This window comes from Cottoperca gobio, chromosome 9 (genome assembly GCF_900634415.1).
Source record: "Cottoperca gobio chromosome 9, fCotGob3.1, whole genome shotgun sequence".
NCBI lineage: Eukaryota > Metazoa > Chordata > Actinopteri > Perciformes > Bovichtidae > Cottoperca > Cottoperca gobio.
In genome coordinates, this window is record NC_041363.1 from 20,255,759 (window position 1) to 20,276,757 (window position 20,999).

At 41.6% G+C, this 20,999-nt stretch overlaps 1 protein-coding gene across 1 annotated transcript in view; it reads right to left on the bottom strand.

The window, feature by feature from the left end:
* Nucleotides 1-1,272: 1,272 nt before the first annotated feature.
* Nucleotides 1,273-20,999, bottom strand: part of rtn4r (reticulon 4 receptor) — a 42,378-nt gene continuing 22,651 nt past the window's right edge. The window contains exon 2 of the mRNA XM_029440785.1: nt 1,273-3,331. Coding sequence (XP_029296645.1) covers nt 1,950-3,331 — 1,382 coding nt within the window. The 3' untranslated portion in view covers nt 1,273-1,949. The remainder of the gene's footprint in view (nt 3,332-20,999) is intronic.

The following is a 20,999-nucleotide window of genomic DNA, read 5'->3' on the forward strand; positions in this document are numbered from 1 at the left end:
CGCTTCATATTTTATTTTCCATGTCAATAAAGCAAAACAGTACTTAATATGACGCCTTGGGGGTCTTTACTGCTCTCAACGTCAAGGTTAAGATGTGAGGAGGCACTTTTTGAATATTGCCACAGTATTTTTCTACACTGTTTAATAATTCACTCAAAATTATATTTGATTTGGCAGTGTTTGTAATATACATAACTCGGTCTAATCGTATGCTGAATTTTTATTAAGCTGCCTGAGGCATTTCATTCAACATCATCATACTGCATGTGCGCCAGTCACAAAATAAGCAAATATACTTTATTGTTGGATGTTGATGTTGACCTTGTAATTAATTGCATATTCTGGCATAATCATGCTTTGTTTGATCTTTCAGAAAGCTTTATTTAAATTCTACCTCAAACAGAGATTGCAACTAATAAAGATCAAACCGGTCTGATAGTTTTAATTTCAATTTGGTTCCTTGACCAATATAAGATCAAACTTAAAATAGGTGGTTACATCAGTCGGAAAGTACAGGTGAAAAGTTAAAAAATGCTTAGTTAATTAATGTTTTCCCTTTAATTCTGCTCTTTATTTCACTGCAAGTAAGCTCACACAGGTCTTATCCAGAGCGTGTCGAGCGCTGCGATGCCAACGTCCTGAAGAGGCTGAGGAGAAAACCAACTAAATTTGGACGCCTGAGGTTTGGGATGAGGCCAGATTTGGCAAAGCAATTGGCCATCACAGTCCCAACAATCCTGAAAACAATGAACATGCCACAGTAGGCCCACCATCTGTTTGGGAGAAGGAATGTTGTTTGGCTCTAAATATGGTTAAAGAGATGTAGGCTACTGTTGTTATGCTAAATTCAAAAGCATTTTTGTTCTAATTTTTAGCAGTTTTTCTTACACTATCTTAGAATACAGTCCCTTCTAATGTAGACTTTTTTTTACCTTATTGAAACAGTACACCAGCAATGGAGAACAAAAGATCTTCATGTTAAGTACAAGAAGTCTAGTTATGGTCGAATATTTTTCTTGAGGTACTGTGGCTGCAACAACTTAGAATGTATGTATTATCAATTAATATATTGATTCTTTTTGTGATTATTTAGTGTTAAAATTCTCTAATTTACTATTTAATAAAAATAACTGAATGTATTGATCAACCAACAGTTCAAAACCTATTAACATTGAATTTACAGTATTATAAAAGACAAAAGCAGCAAATCCCCACATAAGCTGGAGTCCATGTACACTGTCATACTGGAAAATACCACACAATATCAAAATATCTACGAAATAAGAACTTTTATTCATAATATATTCATACTTGTACACAAGTAAAATAAAATGCATATCTATGGTTCCATTGCAATCTCCATAAACAAACTGACAGCATTATTTTGGTAAATGATACACATAAACCCTTTCTGTCATGAAAATAGAACTAAAATAGGGGGAGGTAAAACATTTGTTTTTATAAACATAAAAAAACATAACATTACCCAACAAATGCATCACTTTGAATAAATAATGGGGGGAGATTGTTTATGTTCATTAAACCGACCCAACATTCTTTGTGTGCACTCTGTCTCTGATTTTTTGTTTTTGTCTTCTTTTTTTTCCGTCTTCCGGTGGTCTGTCTAAGCAGTAAAAGCTTTTGAGAGGGAAAAAGGGAGAAGTCTCCGAAGTGTAGCTTAGACACAGTACATTTAAGTACACAGAGAACAAACAATTTTGGGCACCAATTCATTATATACATTAGATCTGTAGTGTTCTGTAAAGGCATCCATTTTGTTAAATGTACTCTAATGTCTTCATCATTATTATTAGTCCTCGTCCACGTTGGGTCAACGTGATTCCTTTCTTTTCAGTCACTGTCTGTGGTAGATGACATTGCATCTTCTGTTATCATTGTCATGAGCATCAACAATCTTGAGTCCTGTGTTCAGAGGGAGATCAGGAGTCCTAAGACATGGCTAGAGATATCCAGATCATGGGAATTAAGAGAAAGCGCAGCACTTGCAAAGTAGAACCCCGGCCTTTGATGCAGTGGGCGTCTGACTTGGGCTTTTTGGAACACTTCTTTTTCTTTTTGTTTGATGCTGTAGATGATTCCAGATTGTCTATAAGGTCAGGGTTTAGAGTTTCCAAAGACTTGTCCAGGGTGTTGGACAAGGTTCCCAGTGGTCCATCATTTTGCTTGTTCTGGGTCTCATTTTTTGTTCGTTCCGGCTCCTTATATTTAGTCTTAGACATGTTCTCCTTTTCCTTTAGCGGGTTGTTAGTGATTTGGCGGCTCTTCCCAGACAGGATAGAGGACTTGTCGTTATCTCCAAGGCAACACCTGGGAATGGTGTCCCCAAGAGGATTTTCAGTGGAAGAGAATTTCCCAGACTGTCCCTTGGAGCTGAAGAGATTGGTCTGGATTTGAGGCGTTTCCACGCAACCTTCCAAGTCTTCACTTTTCAGTCGTTTCAGGTCCTTTCCTGCCAGGAACTCCGGAACATTGCACTCCAACTCAGAGCTGGAACCTTTGAAACGTTTGAACCATTCCCACAAGGTCCTCGCCCGGCAGTCACAGATCCACTGGTTCCCGTTTAAACGCAAATACTGGAGAGACACCAGTGCGTCCATGGTCTCCCCCGTCAAGACAGTGAGATTGTTGAAGAACAAGAACAGGGATTTCAGCTTACCAAGATCACTAAAAGCCCTCGGTTGGACATAGATAACACGGTTCTGGTGTAGCAGCAGCCGGTCCAGATTGATTAGTCCTCGAAACATGTTGTCTGTTACTATCTTGATCTTGTTATTGTGGAGATAGAGATAGGTGAGGTTGGCAAGGTCCAGAAAGGTGTCATCGTGCAGGGCTAGAATGTAATTGTCCTGCAAGTAAAGGTACTGTAGGGAGAACATTCCTCGGAATACCGCAACGGGCAGCTCTGACAGGCCACACCTGTGCAGGTGGAGGGTGTGCAGCTTAGTTAAGCCCCGAAAGGCAGTAGGGCTGATAGTGCGAAGGTTGCTGTTGTCTCCAATGTCCAGTTCCTCCAGTCTTTCCAAGCCGTAAAAGGCTCCAGCCTCGATATAGCTGATGTTGTTGGAGTAGAGCCAGAGAACAGTGAGATTGTAGCAAGAGCTGAAGCTGGTGGACCTCACCACCGTTAGCTTGTTGCTCTGGAGGAATATCCGCTGGCTCCGCACGGGGATCTCAGTAGGGATGGAAAACAGTCCTTGTTGTTGGCAGGCCATGGTGGGCCTGGGCTCACTGTAGCACACACACTTGGCAGGGCAGCTAACAGTTTGAGGCACAAGGTTCAGCCACATCACCAGAAACAGGAGTCGCCCCCCTACAGAGACAGAGAGAAAGACAACAGCGGGTTAGTAAATGATGTATGTAAATATTAAAAGTCACAGTTCTAATAAAGTTGCAGAAATCTGTAGAAATAAATACATTTGGGTCAGGAAGTAATATGCATAAACCCTTGAAAGCAGAAAGTGCATTCTAATCAGACATCATTTGAGAAAATGGAGCAAAGAGCATGAGCGTAGGTATCATAAAGTGTACATAAACTCAATGGGTAGTTTTTTGTTTTTTATGTTCATGTGACTGAAAACAATAAGGCTGTGTGAGCAATATTCAATATGCATAATTTAAGCAAATGACAATGCACACACCATAAAATCGCATAATCACATTGTGTAACGTTCGGCTCATTAATACAGAATAGGGAACCCTCTACATAACAGTGATTCAGCATGAATTTTATCAGTGATCTGGGGACACATCTCATCCCTGCCTCCTGTGCTGACGCAAGGACCTGGACAGCTGAAGAGAGTCCTGTGAAGGCAGACTCATTTAAAATGGGGTGGGTGGCTTTTATGTGGAATTAGCTTGCTCTAATAGGGCAGACATAACTAATGGTGTTTCAGCTTTCCTGAGGTTGACATTTAGCCTGACGCTAGGAGATAGGCTTTCATGCCAGGCTAGGAGATTGATGCCTGGAGCCAAAGTGGAACGAGGCTACAGAGGCCCAGCAAGAGTTTCCACTGCACAGCCAGACTGAAGCATTTTTTTTAAGTGCAGCATGAAGATGAGATATACAAAAGGCGTGGTAGCACTCAGAGCGAGGCTTGTAAAGATCCCTGTATGTGTTTTTCCTGAAGGCATCGATATTTAAAATAAGGCCTATGCCGCATTTGCTCGCATTAATTATTTCTGCTTGTCCTCTGCAATGAATCAGCATGCTACATAGTTCCACGATAAGTGAAATGGACTGGACTACTACATGTGAATAATCACTTCCGACATTACACTGTTGTGGGTACAGCTGATGTGAAAATGAAGTGCATCTATTGGGACCTACACATTCCTTCATGTAGAAATGATGGTGTCAAAGTGTCACAGGCATGTCTTGTATCTGCATATAATGGCAGGTACTCTCTCTGAATCCTCTTCAGCTCCTGTCCTTACTGAGGATTTCCAATCTCCGCTCCCATGCACATGTGAGGAATCCCAGGCCTGCAGGCTTGACAGGTAGCCTGGCTCTGGAAAATGCATGAGCCTTACTCAGCCCTCCCTCCATCCCCACTCTCCCTCTTCTCATTCTCCTGCAATGTGTTGTGGTGCAGCTCATCTCTGGACCTTGTTAAACGGAGCTCTGGTGTGGCCTGACAGCAGCCCTCTGCTGCACTTTTCTTCCAATCTCCCTGCTCAGCCGTCAGACTGCCACCGGAAAGCTGTCAAGACTTTCCACTCTTTCTGCATCGCAGCACTTTTCCCTCAGCACTGCCTAACAATAGCCATATTCTATCGCACGGCACACTTTGTGTATCTCCTCTGCCATCTTCATTTCCCCCCCCCTTCTGCTGTCTATTTATTAACAGGCTATTTCCCCCCACGCTTTGCATGTCAAAGCCTGGTTTCCTCAGCTCTCGGTATAATATGTCCTGTCTTTGTTAGCATCTGTTGAACGACAGCGTAAGCAATGTCACAATGTCATCAACTCCGTCTCACTTATTTTTTGCTCACTAACAGCATCTTCTCATCTGCATCACATTGATTGCATTACCAGATGTTGCAAACATATATCTGGGAGAGATGACTTCCTGACATCTTTGTCAAACTTTCACATCGCATTTCACATCATATGTCTGGATAACCTCTGCATGACTTCACAGATACACCTCGCACCTTCCACTCTAGAGATTTCTGTCCATGTACAGCTAATGTAAGAGTTCTGTTCACACCATTGATCGGTCGACAATGTTGGTCTGCCCCCTTTTATTTTTATCACTACAATGATGTGTTTGCTTACAATCTAAATTGTTGCGAAGATTACACAAAAAGGAACTTATGTTTATCTGTTTGTCCTCACAGCCGTTGTTGTTGACACAAACTTAAATATAAAAAAAAAAATCCATTCCTTATCGTCTGCTGCCAGCTTTGGTTTCAACTCTTAATCTTCTCCTATCTGCAGTGTCAAAACATGGCTCCAAGCACTGCCTTCCTGTTTCAGACCCTGCCAGAGGCCTCTCCTCTCTGAGAGCTATATTATTGTACAGAAGCAATCATCACTCTGTTTAAGAGAAGACAAGCCTCTTTGTTTCCTCCCGACTGACACTATAGTCCAGGGGTCGGGAACCTATGGCTCGCTGAGCCATATATGGCTCTTTCGATAACGCAATATGGCTTGCAGACAATTTTGAGCTGACATTTTTTAACATGATTAACAAGTAATAAATAATTATATTGTGTCATTTTATTTGATTTGTTTTTAGTTCTCCCCTCTCCTTTCCTCAGCTCTATCTCTGGCTGTAGGTTAAGGTGTGTTCGCACATGTGTGCGTAGGGGGCGGAGCCCCGCCTTTCGCAAAACCGAGCAGAGGAGAAACTGCACAAAGCAAGCAGTAGACTGTGGGTGTCAAACTCAATCACAGAGAGGGCCAAACACGGTCCACATTTATTGAACAGGATACACATATTGGATAAAGTGCAAAAAGATATGGAACATATTTAAGTCAACTGCAAACGGATTGCTGAGCAGTTGGCAAATGCTCTCAGCTTATCAGCAGAATGCTGTCGGGAACACAGCGGTGGAGATGTTTGTCAGTGTTTGGAAACACGTAGTGACCAAAGTTTCCTTCTGCATCAGAGTCTCCCACAGGCAGCTTGGCATCACACATGTCTGTGATCACACGGCCCTGAAGCTGGAGGTTTAACAGTGCGATGCTTCGTTATGTCGCACAAACAGTCCAGCTCACATCGTCCCAGAGATCTGTGCTGTGTTTCCCTTTGCTTTCCAAAAACTTTCATTTCATTCACTCACTTAGATACTTCCTCAAATGTATTTTCCCGTGGTTGTGCCATGCATTGATTTAATTACCAAAACCGGCGGGTCAGTTATGACAGACATATGATATTTTCTCGCGGGCCGGATATAATTGCCTTGAGTTTGACACCCATGCAGTTCACACTGAAACGTGCACATACATTAGATAAATAGCGTAAGCGTTTAGTTTATTTAATAAAATAGCACCTGTTCAATGAAACACTGATACCGCTATTAGTACTCGGAGACGTGTTATTCTTAAAAAATGCATACATAAAGTTGCGTTCAAATGTATTAAATATATGGTTCTCAAGGAAATACATAAAACAATATTCGGCTTTTATGGCTCTCCCAGTCAAAAAGGTTCCCGACCCCTGCTATAGCCCCTTCAGCTTTGAGTAAAGTACATCACCCCCTCCCTCTCCTCCAAGATGAGCACTCTTATTTACAATAGGAGCCTGACAATATATGGCAGGTTAAAGAATTAAAGAACCAGTGAAACAGCTTCCCTGCTTGACTAATTTAATCGTCTGTCAAAACAAATTCTCCAAAATCATAATCGGGCTGATATTGGTCTTCTACCAAAAAATTGTATATTGGCCTCTCAGTGTACCTCCATGCTTGGCTCGGGAAGGTGAAGATTTCATTCAGCACGTTTCAGGCATGACCATTTGAAAGACCTGAAATGAAACCAGCTTTGTCTTTCCTTAACAACTCAACTCAAATAATTGTATTACTATGGATTCAGGAGAGTTTTGTACTGTGGTCAAAAAGAAATATTAAATACTGAAAGAGAAAAAAAATAGCATAAAAAGACGTCCACAGGAGAGGTACGAGTGGGCAGAAACAGCTTTGTTTACTTATTGTATGAGTGCATCACTTAGCCAGACTCCTCACTCATTTCCATGTGTCCCTGACATGTTTGGATCAAGAACATTTTCAAGAACTGTTTTTATCTCCTGTATTTTGTAAGTTGTCCTTGGGTGTCTTGAAAGGCGCCTCCAAATAAAATGTATTATTATTATTATTAAGAAACTCTCAGTGCTCTTATTGTGAAAATACTTATTTGAACACTTCATCATGCTCTGAAACCTGCAATGAACACCGAGGGCATGCTGGGACAGCACATTCACTAGGGCCTCGGATTCATCACGGTGGCTTTACTTTGAAGGGCTGGGGATTGGGCAGGGACGGCTAACATGACAGTCTTATCCCCTTGGCCCAGAGTGGAAGTGATGTCTCTGTCAGAGATGAATCACAGTAGTTCTCCAGAGGGACCTCCTGGCCTCTTTCCGAAATCATACATTATTGTGTTGCTCAGAGGCGGGCCTGCATTTATTATAGTCATGATCCTCTCTCTAAGGTCATGTATCTTGTGTGAATCCATCCATGCATAAATAATTTGTTTTTATATCATGTTGGAAGGAATAACTTAGACAAACTGTATTGGTTATGACAGTTGTATGAAGCCCAATTTTAGCACAAGCAATGCAGCTATGGATGACTTTGTGAACCGAGAGCAATAGAGGGCAATAACTCGGTGCAGCAGACTCGCAAACTCACAAACACAAACCTTTCTATTATTTTCTTATTGTTCTCCTTAGAAATACCTACTTTTTTATTTTCTTAAAAACTGCACCTTGACTCTTCACTTTATTATTATTTTCAGGCATCTATTTTTCCAACTTTGGTATTTGTACCATAGTTAAAAAGGCAGGTGACTGGGACCATTTTTAAAATACATTATTGCCATACTGTTTTTGTCTGTGTTGGATTTGTTGATTTCTGTTTTCTCTCTCAAGCCTGTCGTCAATGGCTGACTGTTCTGCTTCCTTCTGCTCTGCCTTCTGGTACTCATTATCATTAAATGTGGTCAACCTGATTGCATAGCCATGCTAAATACTTTTTTTTAATTGTTCATAAAGCAGGTAGTTAGCTAAGTAAAAATGTTTAGTATGCACCAAAAACATCTGCAATGTTATCAAAGTTCAGGCCCACCCTTGATAATTATGATTGTTTTATGACAAATAATCCTGACTATTTCTTCAGTGGGATGGGTCAGACAATTCTCCTGAGATTTAATCCATTGTAGAAACAGTGAACAATAGGGGAAGTTAACATACATTCATGTGTTCAACTCCTGAGTGACTCATCAAGCCCTTACTGTCTCTGATTGGGTTCAAGTGACGCCATCCTGGATGTAAAGCAACTAATTATTTGTACTCAAGTAGAGAATTACAGAGTAGCCTGCAGTTATACCGTCATGGCAGACCAGTAGCATTTTCCATTTAAGTTTGCTTTGAACCTGCTTCCTCATAAGCTTGTGCAAAAGTTGTATTAAAGAGAAGAAATGGTATTCACTTTCAAGAGTGAATTGCAGACAGATTGGTTGGTAGGGCATATTCATATGGAAAAGCTTGTGATCAGAAGGCGGCATTGACCTTCTTATGGCTACCACATTTACCCTGCCACAGTGTTCAAAAGAGCACATTTTACTCAGTTTTCTACACAATTATTCGTACTTCAAGGTCAAGTAATATTTCTTCACTTGTACCTTCCAGCACATTTTCAACCTTGATGCTGTCAAATTTCACTTCCTATTGGTGTCCTAGCTACTATGTGAGTGTGGTGGTAATGAAGAGTGCTCAACCATTTTACTTCTGATTTTATGTAATGTTTCATGACATGTTTGTTATTGAAACATTTCCCTATACTTCTGTATCCCAATGGATACATGAGTCATCTTCAACCCACTTCCTCAAAGAACACACACACACACACACACACACACAAACAAATCACACAGACAAGAACACAAGGGCAGATTTGTGCTTGCCCTTACAACATTGATGAACCAGATGCCATGATCTTAAATAAAGATGCACACATTGGATCAAACAGGTTATTTCGAACATGATGGACTAGAGAGTGGAGCTGGAGTCCCTTGGCTAACCATGGAGTGTTGCAGGGGCATCAGTGGCGGCTTCAGCATGCAGACGAGGACACCATTAGAAGACGAATAGGGGGGACAGATGAGGTCCTGTTTGACACACATCTGACACAGCACTTGCCCAAGCAGATGGCTCATGAATAACTGAGGGGACCGGAGGTCGGTCGGCAGAAGGAATAACAGAACCAGGCAACAGTGTGTGTGTTTGGAAAAAGAGGGTCTATGTGCACACCGGAGCCTTCTTGTCAGAGAGAAAGGCAGAGGGCTGGCGATATCCTGACAGTGAGAGAATGAACTTGCAATCAGAGGGCTGTCGGATCGAATCCCTACTCGACTGGCGAACAATTGGAAGCTAAAGTGAAAGTGAAGAGTTCTCCCTTTCAACAACTGACATCAAATTACCATCGACCGCCGAGTGATGAACTGACCTCCCGGCTGCTCAAATCTTCCCTCAGCAGGATATCAGTCGAGACTGTGTTATGCTCAACATTTACAAGCTGTTGTTGCCGTCCACAGGGGTGGTAAATAAATTGATGAAGTAAATTTACTCAAGTATACTTAGATACAATTTAGTACTTGTACTGAACTTGTGGTTTCATTTTGTGCAACTTTATAGTCGTATTCACACATTTCAAGTCAAATATTGTTTTTTTACTCCGCTCCAAAAGCTATAGTTATGATTAAACAAGGTAAACTGTATCATCATCTTATAGAATATTATACATTGTTGAAGGTTGAACTACCTAATAGTAAAGGTCAAAGTGAAGCTAAACATTCACATTAGCTCCACCTTTACCAGCTGCAACATTCAAATGCTGACTGCACATTAATTATTCAGTAATAATAATTGAACACTGACATTCTGCCTGCAAAAGTGATACTTTTACTTTTTATAATTGAAGTGTTTTTAATGCTTTTTGAGTAAGATTTTGGGTTGCTGATTCTTACCTGTAATGGAGTATTTTACATTGCGGTATTGCTTAAGATTACACTGGTGAGATTTAGTTTTGCACTTCCATCACATCTGCATTGGGGAACTGCAAAAGACTTAAAAACCATTGATCCCACAACTACTGCTGCAACGATCACCTCCAGGCAGGAAGGCTGTACTGAAGGATGGTAAGTGCCCATGTATTTCAAATCTCCATCACTAATTTGTATTCTACAAGAAAAGGAAAACGTAAGTGTTGTCACATAAAAATAATTACACAAAAAACATTATTCACCAGTTTTTCACCGGCTGTGCAGGACTCCTTATGATGATTAAAGAGTATATGACATGTACAGCTGGTGAGGTGCCTATTTAAGTAAAGGATGGATACTCCTAACACTAGTGACTGTATATATGGGCAGCACTCCTACAACCGTCCATCAACTTAGGTGCTAAAATGGCAATGCTTTTTCTTTTTAGTTGCATTTGAAGATAGCTGAATTAGAGTTAGGTATGCTTAAATGCCGCTACAGAAGATTCATTGTCCTGTGGTGGCAAAGCGCCACTAGATTAGGGGGCAAAAATGGCACATTCCTCACAACTCAATTGCATAGTTGGCAGTAAACCAAGTCGCCCTCAGTGCTGCTACAGCTCACTACACAGAAGGCGTTGGGAGTCAAGTCTACCCGTGAGGTTTCGCAGAATGGCTCAAATTGCGCTTTGTGCCCGCCTCCACATGTCACAGACATGGGCAATTTGCACATGTGAAACCATGTTAAATGCATAATTCAGGTATAGTAAAATGAAAATAATGCAGGCATCCACCAAGCATTAGTGTGTGGGGGTGTCCAGATGTACTCTTCAGGCCACAGAGGAACAGACATTTGGAATGCCCTACTTTGGGGTTTTGTACCGTGCGGGCTGCCAGTAGTGCAGCCAAGCATTTTTGCTTATCTGAGTGTATAAGGCTTTATCTTATCTACACATGGCTGGAGAGAAAATAAATGAGGGTATCTGCTACAGCACATGCCCCATGTGTCTTGGTGTTGTTTAGCTCTCAGGCAGACTTGAGCACAGGTGTTAACAACATTTTAGGAGGCACTCTTTTTTTGTTTAAAACAGAATGTGTCATCCTCCTCAAGTACTTAGGAGGCTTTGGGTGAAAATCTATCCTGCAAAGAAAAGCACAAAGAGGAAAAAACAGCATTATGTTTGTTGGGACTCATAATATCAAGTACCCCAACCAAGTGTTTCATCTGAACTCTAAGCTGTGTTTGCTCAGTCCTATTTGTCATCTTATGTCTTATGCGTGTGAAGTACAGAGGAGCCAGGGGGAGCTTGGTTCCTCTTCATAAGACATGAGCTCCCGTGAAAATCTGATTTGCGAAATTTTAGGTGGTCTCTAAAATATTGACAATGTTTTTTCCATACATTTGTATTTTTCTATGTCTTCATCATCATGGATCATGTGTAAAATGAGGCTACTATTGAAGTATGGTTCATGCATGAGGGTGAATCATCACTTCTTCACTTTAATAAAGATACTGGCATGCATGCTCTTTTCTTGCCATTGCTATCAAAGCGTTGGGATGCAATATCAAAAACTTTAATTTAATTTAACTTTAGTCGAATCGTCTTCATTAATTTCTCTGTATTGTAGTCAGCAGGATACAGATATATGTCAAAAAGAAAACAAGGAAGCTTACTCGCAAATTTTGGAGAAAAAAAAAACAAGCCAATTGACTCGCGATTACTTAAAAGCTCTTTTAGGTGGATTTGTTTTTCTAATAGTCATTTTGTGACTATAGTTCTCAAAATGCTTTGCGCGATGCTAACAGATCATTTTATGTTTCCTTAGAATCAGTAAATGGTTTAGGCCTATATTTGTTTACACTTTGGCAATTCTGCCTTCGTAACTAGAATTTTCTTTTGCACTCCAATCAGTGTTATAAATGAAATTATAAATTGATTTATTGTTTACCGTTAGCAGACAGTGATATCACTGGATTCAATAAGTGGTGTTAATTCCAGCAGTATGTGTAGCAGGTAGTGACGGTTCCGAGAAGAAGGGGTGTATCATATTTTCAATGAGGTCCTTATATTTCAGGTGTTTAAAAAAAAACCTGATATGACTATGAACATGACCAATACAGGTCTCTAATGCAGTTCCGGGGCTCTCGTGTCAACAATTTGAATTGGTGATGATTGCGAGCCTCCTCACAGTTAATGTACTGCACTGGCACAAAAGCAAATGAGGCCTAATGAATCACTGCTGTATTATCTAAAAAGGATAACAGCCCCAGTAAATATTGGATGACAGCTTCAGATAGTGCTAACACCTCCTCATGTGAAGAGTCAGCTGGAGAGGGAGTCAGCAGTGACAGCACCCACAGGCAGCCTTGTATATTTGGGCAAGTAAAGATGAGAAAACACATTGAGGTGGTCTGAGCCGAGAACATGCTGTAATGAGTGGTTGCGCAGTTTGATGTCATTGTAGCCTGTCTTTGCTGTAGGCATAGTTGGGCTCTCAAAGAATGGCCCATTCTGTTTTTCCAGGCTTGGAAGTGGAGCAGGTGCAAACATTATCCACTCCACATCTTTCTGACAGCTTCATTACTACAAAATTCCAGTGTTTGGCAGCGGCCCTCTTAGACTGGCACTTGTTGTGCTTGTTGAAAAGAAACCAGCTCCTGATAAAGTGTTTGTGTGAGTTACAATTGGGGAAAAAATACATCAAACAAGCACTTAATCTTTGACCAGTCTAGACTAAACCAAAGTCATTCTGTGAGAAATCCATTTAGTTGGTTTGGAAAATTGCTGTGTCGGAAAGTGTAGCTGTAGGGGAAACCAAAAAGGATTTCTAAATCGCCAGCACCTTTGCTGCTTTGTTCTTGACACGGACGCTGTACTTAACCTTGCAAAGCCCCTCTGCCCAGGATCGAAACAATTATAAGCACACACATTAGTCATTCCAAGGTTATGCATAGGTGAATGTACTGTACAGCACAGAGTGGTATGATGGTTTGAGTGGGCAGATTTCTCATTAATGTAAACAGACAATGAATGATACAGGTAGATCCACTGCCTGAGGCGAGAGGAGGTGAAAATGTGTCTGAGAATTCTTCACGAGACAAACCATTATTGACACTCTTTTTACTGCCATAATGTGTCATATAACCTTTTTCAGTCTTCTCCAGTTTCGCAATATTGCAGTCTTGCATTGTTGAATTGGCCAGCTGACTATGCAAACTGGCTGCAAATGTGTCATCTGCAATCACCTCAGACTGACTGAGACGGGGCAGAAAGACATGCTTTAGCCAGCAAGTGTGGCTTCAAAGAACCGCAAATATCACTGAACTCATCTTCACTGAAGGGGATACAATGCACACTATGGCCATATGTCACACACATGTACACAGATCCATATGCTTCCAAGGATTTTAGAATGCAATAGCATCTGCTACCCCAATATGCACACATATTACTGACATTTCTTAATTAATCTTTAAACAAATAGATAAAAAGTAGATCCAACCTTGCATTGATAAGACTAGAGGACACCCCTGTTATAAAATGGAGAAAGTATAAACAGTTAGCTGTCACTACGTCAATAGGTATTTAAAGCTGCTTAAATCGTTATTTTTATATTAACAATGGATCCTTAAAAATGTGTTTACCGCTTTAGTTAAGACCAGTTTTAATGCACATTATTCAACCAATGTTGTGGCACATAATTTTCATAAGTGTGTATTTGATGATGAATAATGATTTCAGCATTAGATCATTTTTTTCTAGTGATTTAATAAAGTTTCTTTGTAGGGTTATGGTTAGGAACTTAATAGATTGTCTATATTGACTTAGGTCTTTAATCCACTGCTCCCTCTTTGTGTTACCACTCTGTGAGTGTGTGGTAGTTTCAACAATCATATAACATTTTGTTGTGAACTCTTATTTTGAAATGTCTATGATGAATGTGGAGCATCCCAGAAGATGGCATTATGTGTCTAGTTCGTATTGGATGACTGATAAAGAAAACAAAAAACAAAAAACAAAGCAATACCTCTTCATTGAAAACACCCCGTACCAAAACACGATGGTTGAATAAAGTGTTGCAGTTATTTTTCACACTAATGGAGGCAGAATGAAATGAAAGATGAATAAGACAGATGACTTGGATGAGGTGGGCAGGTGGCACCCACTTTACAGTTTGTGGTGACCGACCGGCTTGTTGTTGTTGTGCGGGTGGTATTTACATGGTCTATTTCATCACATCAGAATGTCAGCATGTTTAATCTCTCAACTCATATTTACGACATATTCAATTGCTCCATCTCACACGACACATGCTCTTAATCTCCATCTCATAGCCATTAGTTATCCATTATCTCAAACAATGACTGTTTAATTCCTTTTATGTACCCGTGCATGACTCATCAGACATGCTGTGGAAGGAATACAGAGACACAATGCGCCGACAAGCATCTGTAAGAAATCGCCAGATAAAGAAAGACGTCCTTAGACAAGCAGAAAATGAAAAAGAATCAAATAAATAAATTAGGTAGATCATTGTGCAAGCGTTAACTAATTCTGGCCAGCTTTCTTGTAGATCCATCTATTTTGGATGTGTAGGCAACCCTGGAGGCATGTTGACCTGAAAAAGACAAACCTCTCCCTTCCTCTCATCTTCTGAGTCAGTTCTTGCAAGCGAATGTATTAGGGCCAATAACACGAGGCCTACTTCTGCTGTTCTGCCCTGTAACAAGAGCAGTGTTACCATCAGTGTTTTGCTCCCATCACATTGGATTTTTCTACAGGTTCCAAAATAGTGCTGTCAAAGGGATATGTTAGGATTTGTTGTGCAATGGAAACTCTTGAAAATCTGGCAAAATTTTGTGGAGGCTTCAATACTCTCTGTGAGCGTATGTAGGTGGATTTTTGACATCAGTGAGGTATAGGATCTCATATATTCCCCTGCCTCCGCATACATGTGAGTTATTCTCTATCCTAGACCTTCCACTTAAACCCAAAGCATGCAAAAACTGCAGCTTTGAAACTGAATTTGTCCAGCCTCTGTTGACTCATATATACCTAATTTACTGTAAATTAAAGCACAGCAGATAATAGAGACCTTCAAACACACGTAGGAGATCTCTATGCTATGCTTTAAGGAGAAATGACAACCACTGCAGCATCCTAATTAAAAATGAAAGACAGAATTGGGTGGGCGGGCCAGTAGAGCGGGCGTCCATGTTTCCTTACAGCAGCACTCCGGGATCCTTTACTGCATGCTATCCCCTCTCTCTCTCTCTCCCCCTTTCCTGTCCATCTTCGGCTGCTTTATCGAATAAAGGCAAAAAACTACAAATAAATTGAAAAAGGTCAAAGAAAATCTGTGATGATTCGCAGAAAAGCGAGGGAAAGCAAAAATGGGACATCACTTTTATGTCAAGGTTACAGCGCTGCTTGTCAGAAAAGGTGGGCAAGCATTCCAAAGTTTAATTTTATCAACCATTGCTTTGATTCCTGTCCAGAAGATGGGGGCCATCTGCTCCTGTTTTTCATAACCAAAACTTACAAGACAGAGCACTCTCTGAGAATCTTATCTTTCGACAAGGGATCAGGCACAAACTGACTGCAGGATCTCTGCAGTGCACCACAGCAAAGGCACACTTCCATTCATCTCCCATTTGGATTCCTCTTTTAGTTTCAATGGGGAAGAGTTGAGGGAATGAGATAATGGGCACTTGCAGCAGATATTTTCTTTAGGGACACTCTCACTTCTACCTCACCTTGCCCCCAAAAAAGGAATAGCAATGGCTGCGTCTGGTTGGTTTAATAAGCCCATTTCAGAGAGGGTCTTAGTGAGCGCTCCCTCCTTTGAAAGAATGAAAGGAGAACGACTTGTGCATTATTTACCACCCGCCTCAGTACCGCTGCACCATGCGCAGACAAAGCGGCCTACTGCAGGAAAATAGATTTTTTTGCAGAGGAGCTCAGATGAGAAGGATAGAGGGAGGAAAGGACAGAAAACAGAAAAGGAGAGGATGAAGACTGAACGACATTAGGAACATTCCCACTCAGCCGAGCCCAGAATCAGCTACTTCGCACAAGCCTGTGTGCTATCTCCTCCTCTTCCTTCCTGTTGGCCTGATAAGGGCAGTACTTTACATCTAACGCCTCCACGGATCAGTCACCTTTTTCACCGTAGAGGTCGAATGCTGGCCCAAAGCTCAGTTCATGCTGGGAAGTCATCATTCCTGCCCTTTATCTCCCAGGTGAGGGATGATCCAAGACAGAGTGCCATGCCCGTCTGGCCCCCAATATGCCCTCTATTCCCTTCAACATTTCCCTCACACCTCCTTGGGCTGCATCCAGAGAGATAGGAGGAGAGCTGGTGACGTCTAAGTGCCAAACACTTCACGGCACAGCGGCCATCAGATAAGAGGAAAGATCCAATAGTGGCAAGTCGTCACGGTGGCCCGGTGGTGTCTGAGAGGGTTGGTCAGGCTATCTCCCAACACCCCTCGCTTCTGAACAAGTTAGCCACAAGATGAGAAGGAGGGATAAACATGTCAGCATATGGCAACCACCTGAGACTTTACCCTACCTCCCAGGAAACATCTCGCAATCTGCATCACTTCCCTGGATTCCAACACAGTGTTTATGTGATGAACAATTGCATCGCTGTTGTTGTCACAGTCCCAAAACGACTTTAACACTGTAAGTGAAGCGCTAGCGCAATTTGCCCGTCACTGTACTGTGGGACGACCCAACTGACAAGACTGCCTGGTTTGCTGCCTGGGTAATGAGTCATTCCAGCCCTGGAGAAAAACAATCTGGTATTTTTAAACTGCATCCTTCAGCTGTTCCTTTCTCCCTGGAGCTCCAACTTGTAAGCTCTTGGTGGCTTGTAAAATGAATGCCATTTCTAGTGGTTGTGCTAATGGGCCTGAATGTCTGAATAATACAAAGGCCTTGCAGTGCTTTTAATGCTACTCTCGGTCTATCCATGATTTGCTGTATTGATTAAGACTTAATGACCTGCACAATGCAACAAAATACCATATACTTATGTGTTACCATATACGTTTAGTGTGTGGTCAGGTTGAAACACTTAAATGTCTGAATTTGAGGAGCGAAACAGCACGAACTATGTAAAACACTAACAGGCTGAAATTTTGATCTTAAAATAAATATGACGAGTGAAAAGAAACTTCTATTGTTCCATGATCTTTTTTTTTAAAGACCTTTGTTATTCAATTGTCCATATAAGCTGGTCTATGCTAATAACTCTAACAAAGAGGTTTTCAAAGTGGGAGGCAGGCTTCCCCATGGGGAGGAGGGGGGCGGGGGGGTTCCAAACAGTGGGTTCAGTGAATGCAAGCAAAATAATATAACAAAGAAGATCACATCAAATAGCCAAACGCTAAATGTGTGATTTGGTTGAAGAGATAGTTCAAAGAGACCGTAGTTTAAGGGGATTTGACTGTTTTTCCCACTCTCCCATAGTCAGTGCCTTAGGGCAGACCATGTGTTATGTATTTGGTGTAGTCTGAAGTGATGTCAAACAGCAATACTAGGCTATCTTGTTCTGACAAGGATGCCCTTCTCCAAGCTTTGTCCGAGGGGAGGTCCACGGTCTCAGACTTTGGAAACCCCTGCTCACACATATTACTTATTTGGACACATCCAAGGGACATGTTCTAAGAAGTCATTAGAATTAGTCCACTTAACATGCTTTGATTAATTGTTTGTGTCAACCCTATATGTCAGAATGTGTACTCTTCTGTCAATGTGATACATTTGTAGTAGCTGGTGTTTTGTACATGTGCCTCTTCACATTATGCACACGTTTGCTGGTCGCATGTGACACGCTGCCCTGACAAGAAACAAGAAAGAAACAGACAGCACCGGACGAAATCCCTCCTGATCCCCTCTCACATGAAAACCTCTAATGTCTTCTCCCCGCATTTGCTTTCTACCTAAAGAGGTGCTAGCTTTCTGCAACATCACCTGAGCAGCCATCACCTGACAGAAGGGATTTCAATAATTTTGCTGAGCTCGTAACCCCGTCTCCAACACCATCTCCCCCTTACTCCCAACGCAGCCACTGTCATGCTAATTTACTAGTCCACACTGATGTGAGCACTCTCGTTTTAGAGCTTTCTCATAGACCCCATCATGGGCTGGCAATTCAAGTTATGCATGGTTCCATACAGGAGCACCACAGATGATCATTTTGCTCTCTCCTGGCTTAAATCTGCTCAATCAAAGGGCATAAGACAATAATGCGTGGTTATACACACAAAAGTGAGAGTTAGCAACAGTACATGTATCTTCACAGGTACACCAGTGCATTTCTACAGGGCATATAGAAATAGATGTGCAGCAACTGATGTGGTTAACAATAGATTATGTTTGCTCTTCCACTTTTGTTGACTATATCTATTGTAAACTGCCTCAGGTAAAGTAAAATAAAGAAGAAAAACAGAGGCTTTGTGTCTGCTCTGAGCAACAAATAATGCTCCCACAGATTATCATTAGTCTCACCAGCCAGCAGAAGGCAAGACAAGAGGTTTGTGCCGCGATGAGTTGAGTACAAATTTGGTGTTAAAGAAGAGCAACAAATCACAGTGTGTTTGTATTACCTTGTTGTATGAGTCCAGCCAACAGAACACCCTCATAGGTTGATCTTTACACAATATCTACAAGGCTCTGCATGGGCTTTTAAAAACAAAGCAATATGCACTTTCAGAGCTCATCAGCTTATGGAGCTTCAACTTTTTCACAAACATGACATACCATTTATGATTAATGGCATTACCGGCTGGGCCAAGATAAGAGCTCAATTATCTGTGTGGGCAAGGACCTTGACTCTATCTCCAATGACTAATCCCATGGCTTTTGTTATGATTAGCAAAAGCAGAGTTTTAATCTTGGCTTCTGAGAGCCTGGCGTTGGCCCCGAAACACAACTGATTAATTTACAGTTAAAAACGCACTTCTATGGTGAGTGGCACAATGCAGCGCTGCATGATGGGGGCTGCATGAATGCTTACAACACCCAATCTACCAATCACCGCCATTCATGTGCTTTGGCAGTATCGGTGGCAACACTCATTGGTAGGAAATTAATTTTAGTCTTTTAAGTGAAATGAATTCATCCACCTTGTTAATATTTTAGTAAGAGTGGCCTCTTGAGAATTATTATCAGTACTAAGCCCACTCACTCTCCCGGGGGTGGTGTCTTGCCTACTTGCTTGAACCGATGCTAGTTCCCTACAAATATATTTGTAGCTACAGCAGCAGTGCCCAGGGAGTTTTTCTGAAGCCCATAATCTCTACAGAACTTGGGAACTGTCAAATGACTGTGGATCTCAGCGTACTATAGCACAAAGAGCTCCCCTAACGAAGCTCTTAATAATTAACCAGTTATCCATTGAAAACAGTCAAGGACAAGCCTTACATTCTCACAGCTTTAGTTTGGTGCAAAGTTTTTTAGCAAGGCATTAAAATGTAGCAAATACAAAAGTAATATAAGGATAAAACTTTCAACTGCTACTGTATGCAGGCAGGTATAGAGATGAGATGGTAACCCTGTGCATACAACATGATATAGTGGTATTTATCTAGTTTGAGAGGATCTACTGTGGTAGTCGTTTCTGCGGTAAAACCCATCTTGCATGATGCTGCACTTTGTAGCACTCACACTCCGCAGGGGGAAACGTAGCGCACCATCTGTTCCCCGATCCCCAGCAACAAACAACAGACAGACCAACGCAGCAGACAGACCAGCAGACACAGGGGGCTAACACTCTCGCACCAGCAAGGGATTGTGGGAAACAGGGAGGCAGATACATGGACGCAAGGCAGCTAAATGTGGGATGAAAGCAGTCATCAGCTGCTAGGATTTGATCGGGAGGCCTGAGCTGACACCGCAAACTGAGTATTGATGCAAATTAAGGCAGACACTGCAAAGGAGCCGCCCTGCAATGAGAGAGACTCTCACTAGCGAGGGAACAGGAGAAAGGGAGATGATGGGTTGGGGCAGAGAGACGAAGGAGAAAGAGATAGAAAGTGAATGTAGTCGCCATACGATGAGAAAGCCTCAACACAGAGAATAAAAGCTTGAGAGAATAGAGAAAAGCTAGTGTATCTTAACAGACAGCCCACAACAGCAGATTTGACAGTGTGTGAAGGGGTTTCAGAGCGGGAGAAAGAGAGAAGGAGGGAGGGGAAGAAAGAAAGGGAAAGAGTAGGGGAAGCAAATCATTTTTAATCCAAGAAGTCCACACAACTGGCCTCAATCAGAATGGCACATAGTCCAATGAATGTTATTTTAGGATTAAGATGAATGTGGGCTGCTCACCACACACAAGCCCACACCCAAACAAATACGAACAAACGTGTGACTTCACAGTCTGTCACATGCGTATGCCACTGTGAAGCAAACACACAATCTCCAGTAAAGGATGGGAGAGAAGAGATATAATTGCCCAAATATGCTATGGACAAGTAAGAAAGGCTTAAGATTGCCCCCTAGTGTTCATTCCAGTCCCTGATGGCAGCAGAACAACACAGTGCAAAGCATGCTCCATCCAAACAAGGTATTGTGTCTTTTACTACATCCTGAAATCTAATTTTCTTAGAACAACAACAAAAAGTCTGCAAATAGGGCGCTATTAGTAATCGACCTGTTTTCGACACATATTGTTTCACGATTTGTTTTTGACCAAGTGTCATTTTCTTGATTGTTATCCAGCTGTCTGCCTTTTCTAGTCTGGTTTAGAGATAGTGATGCTCATTT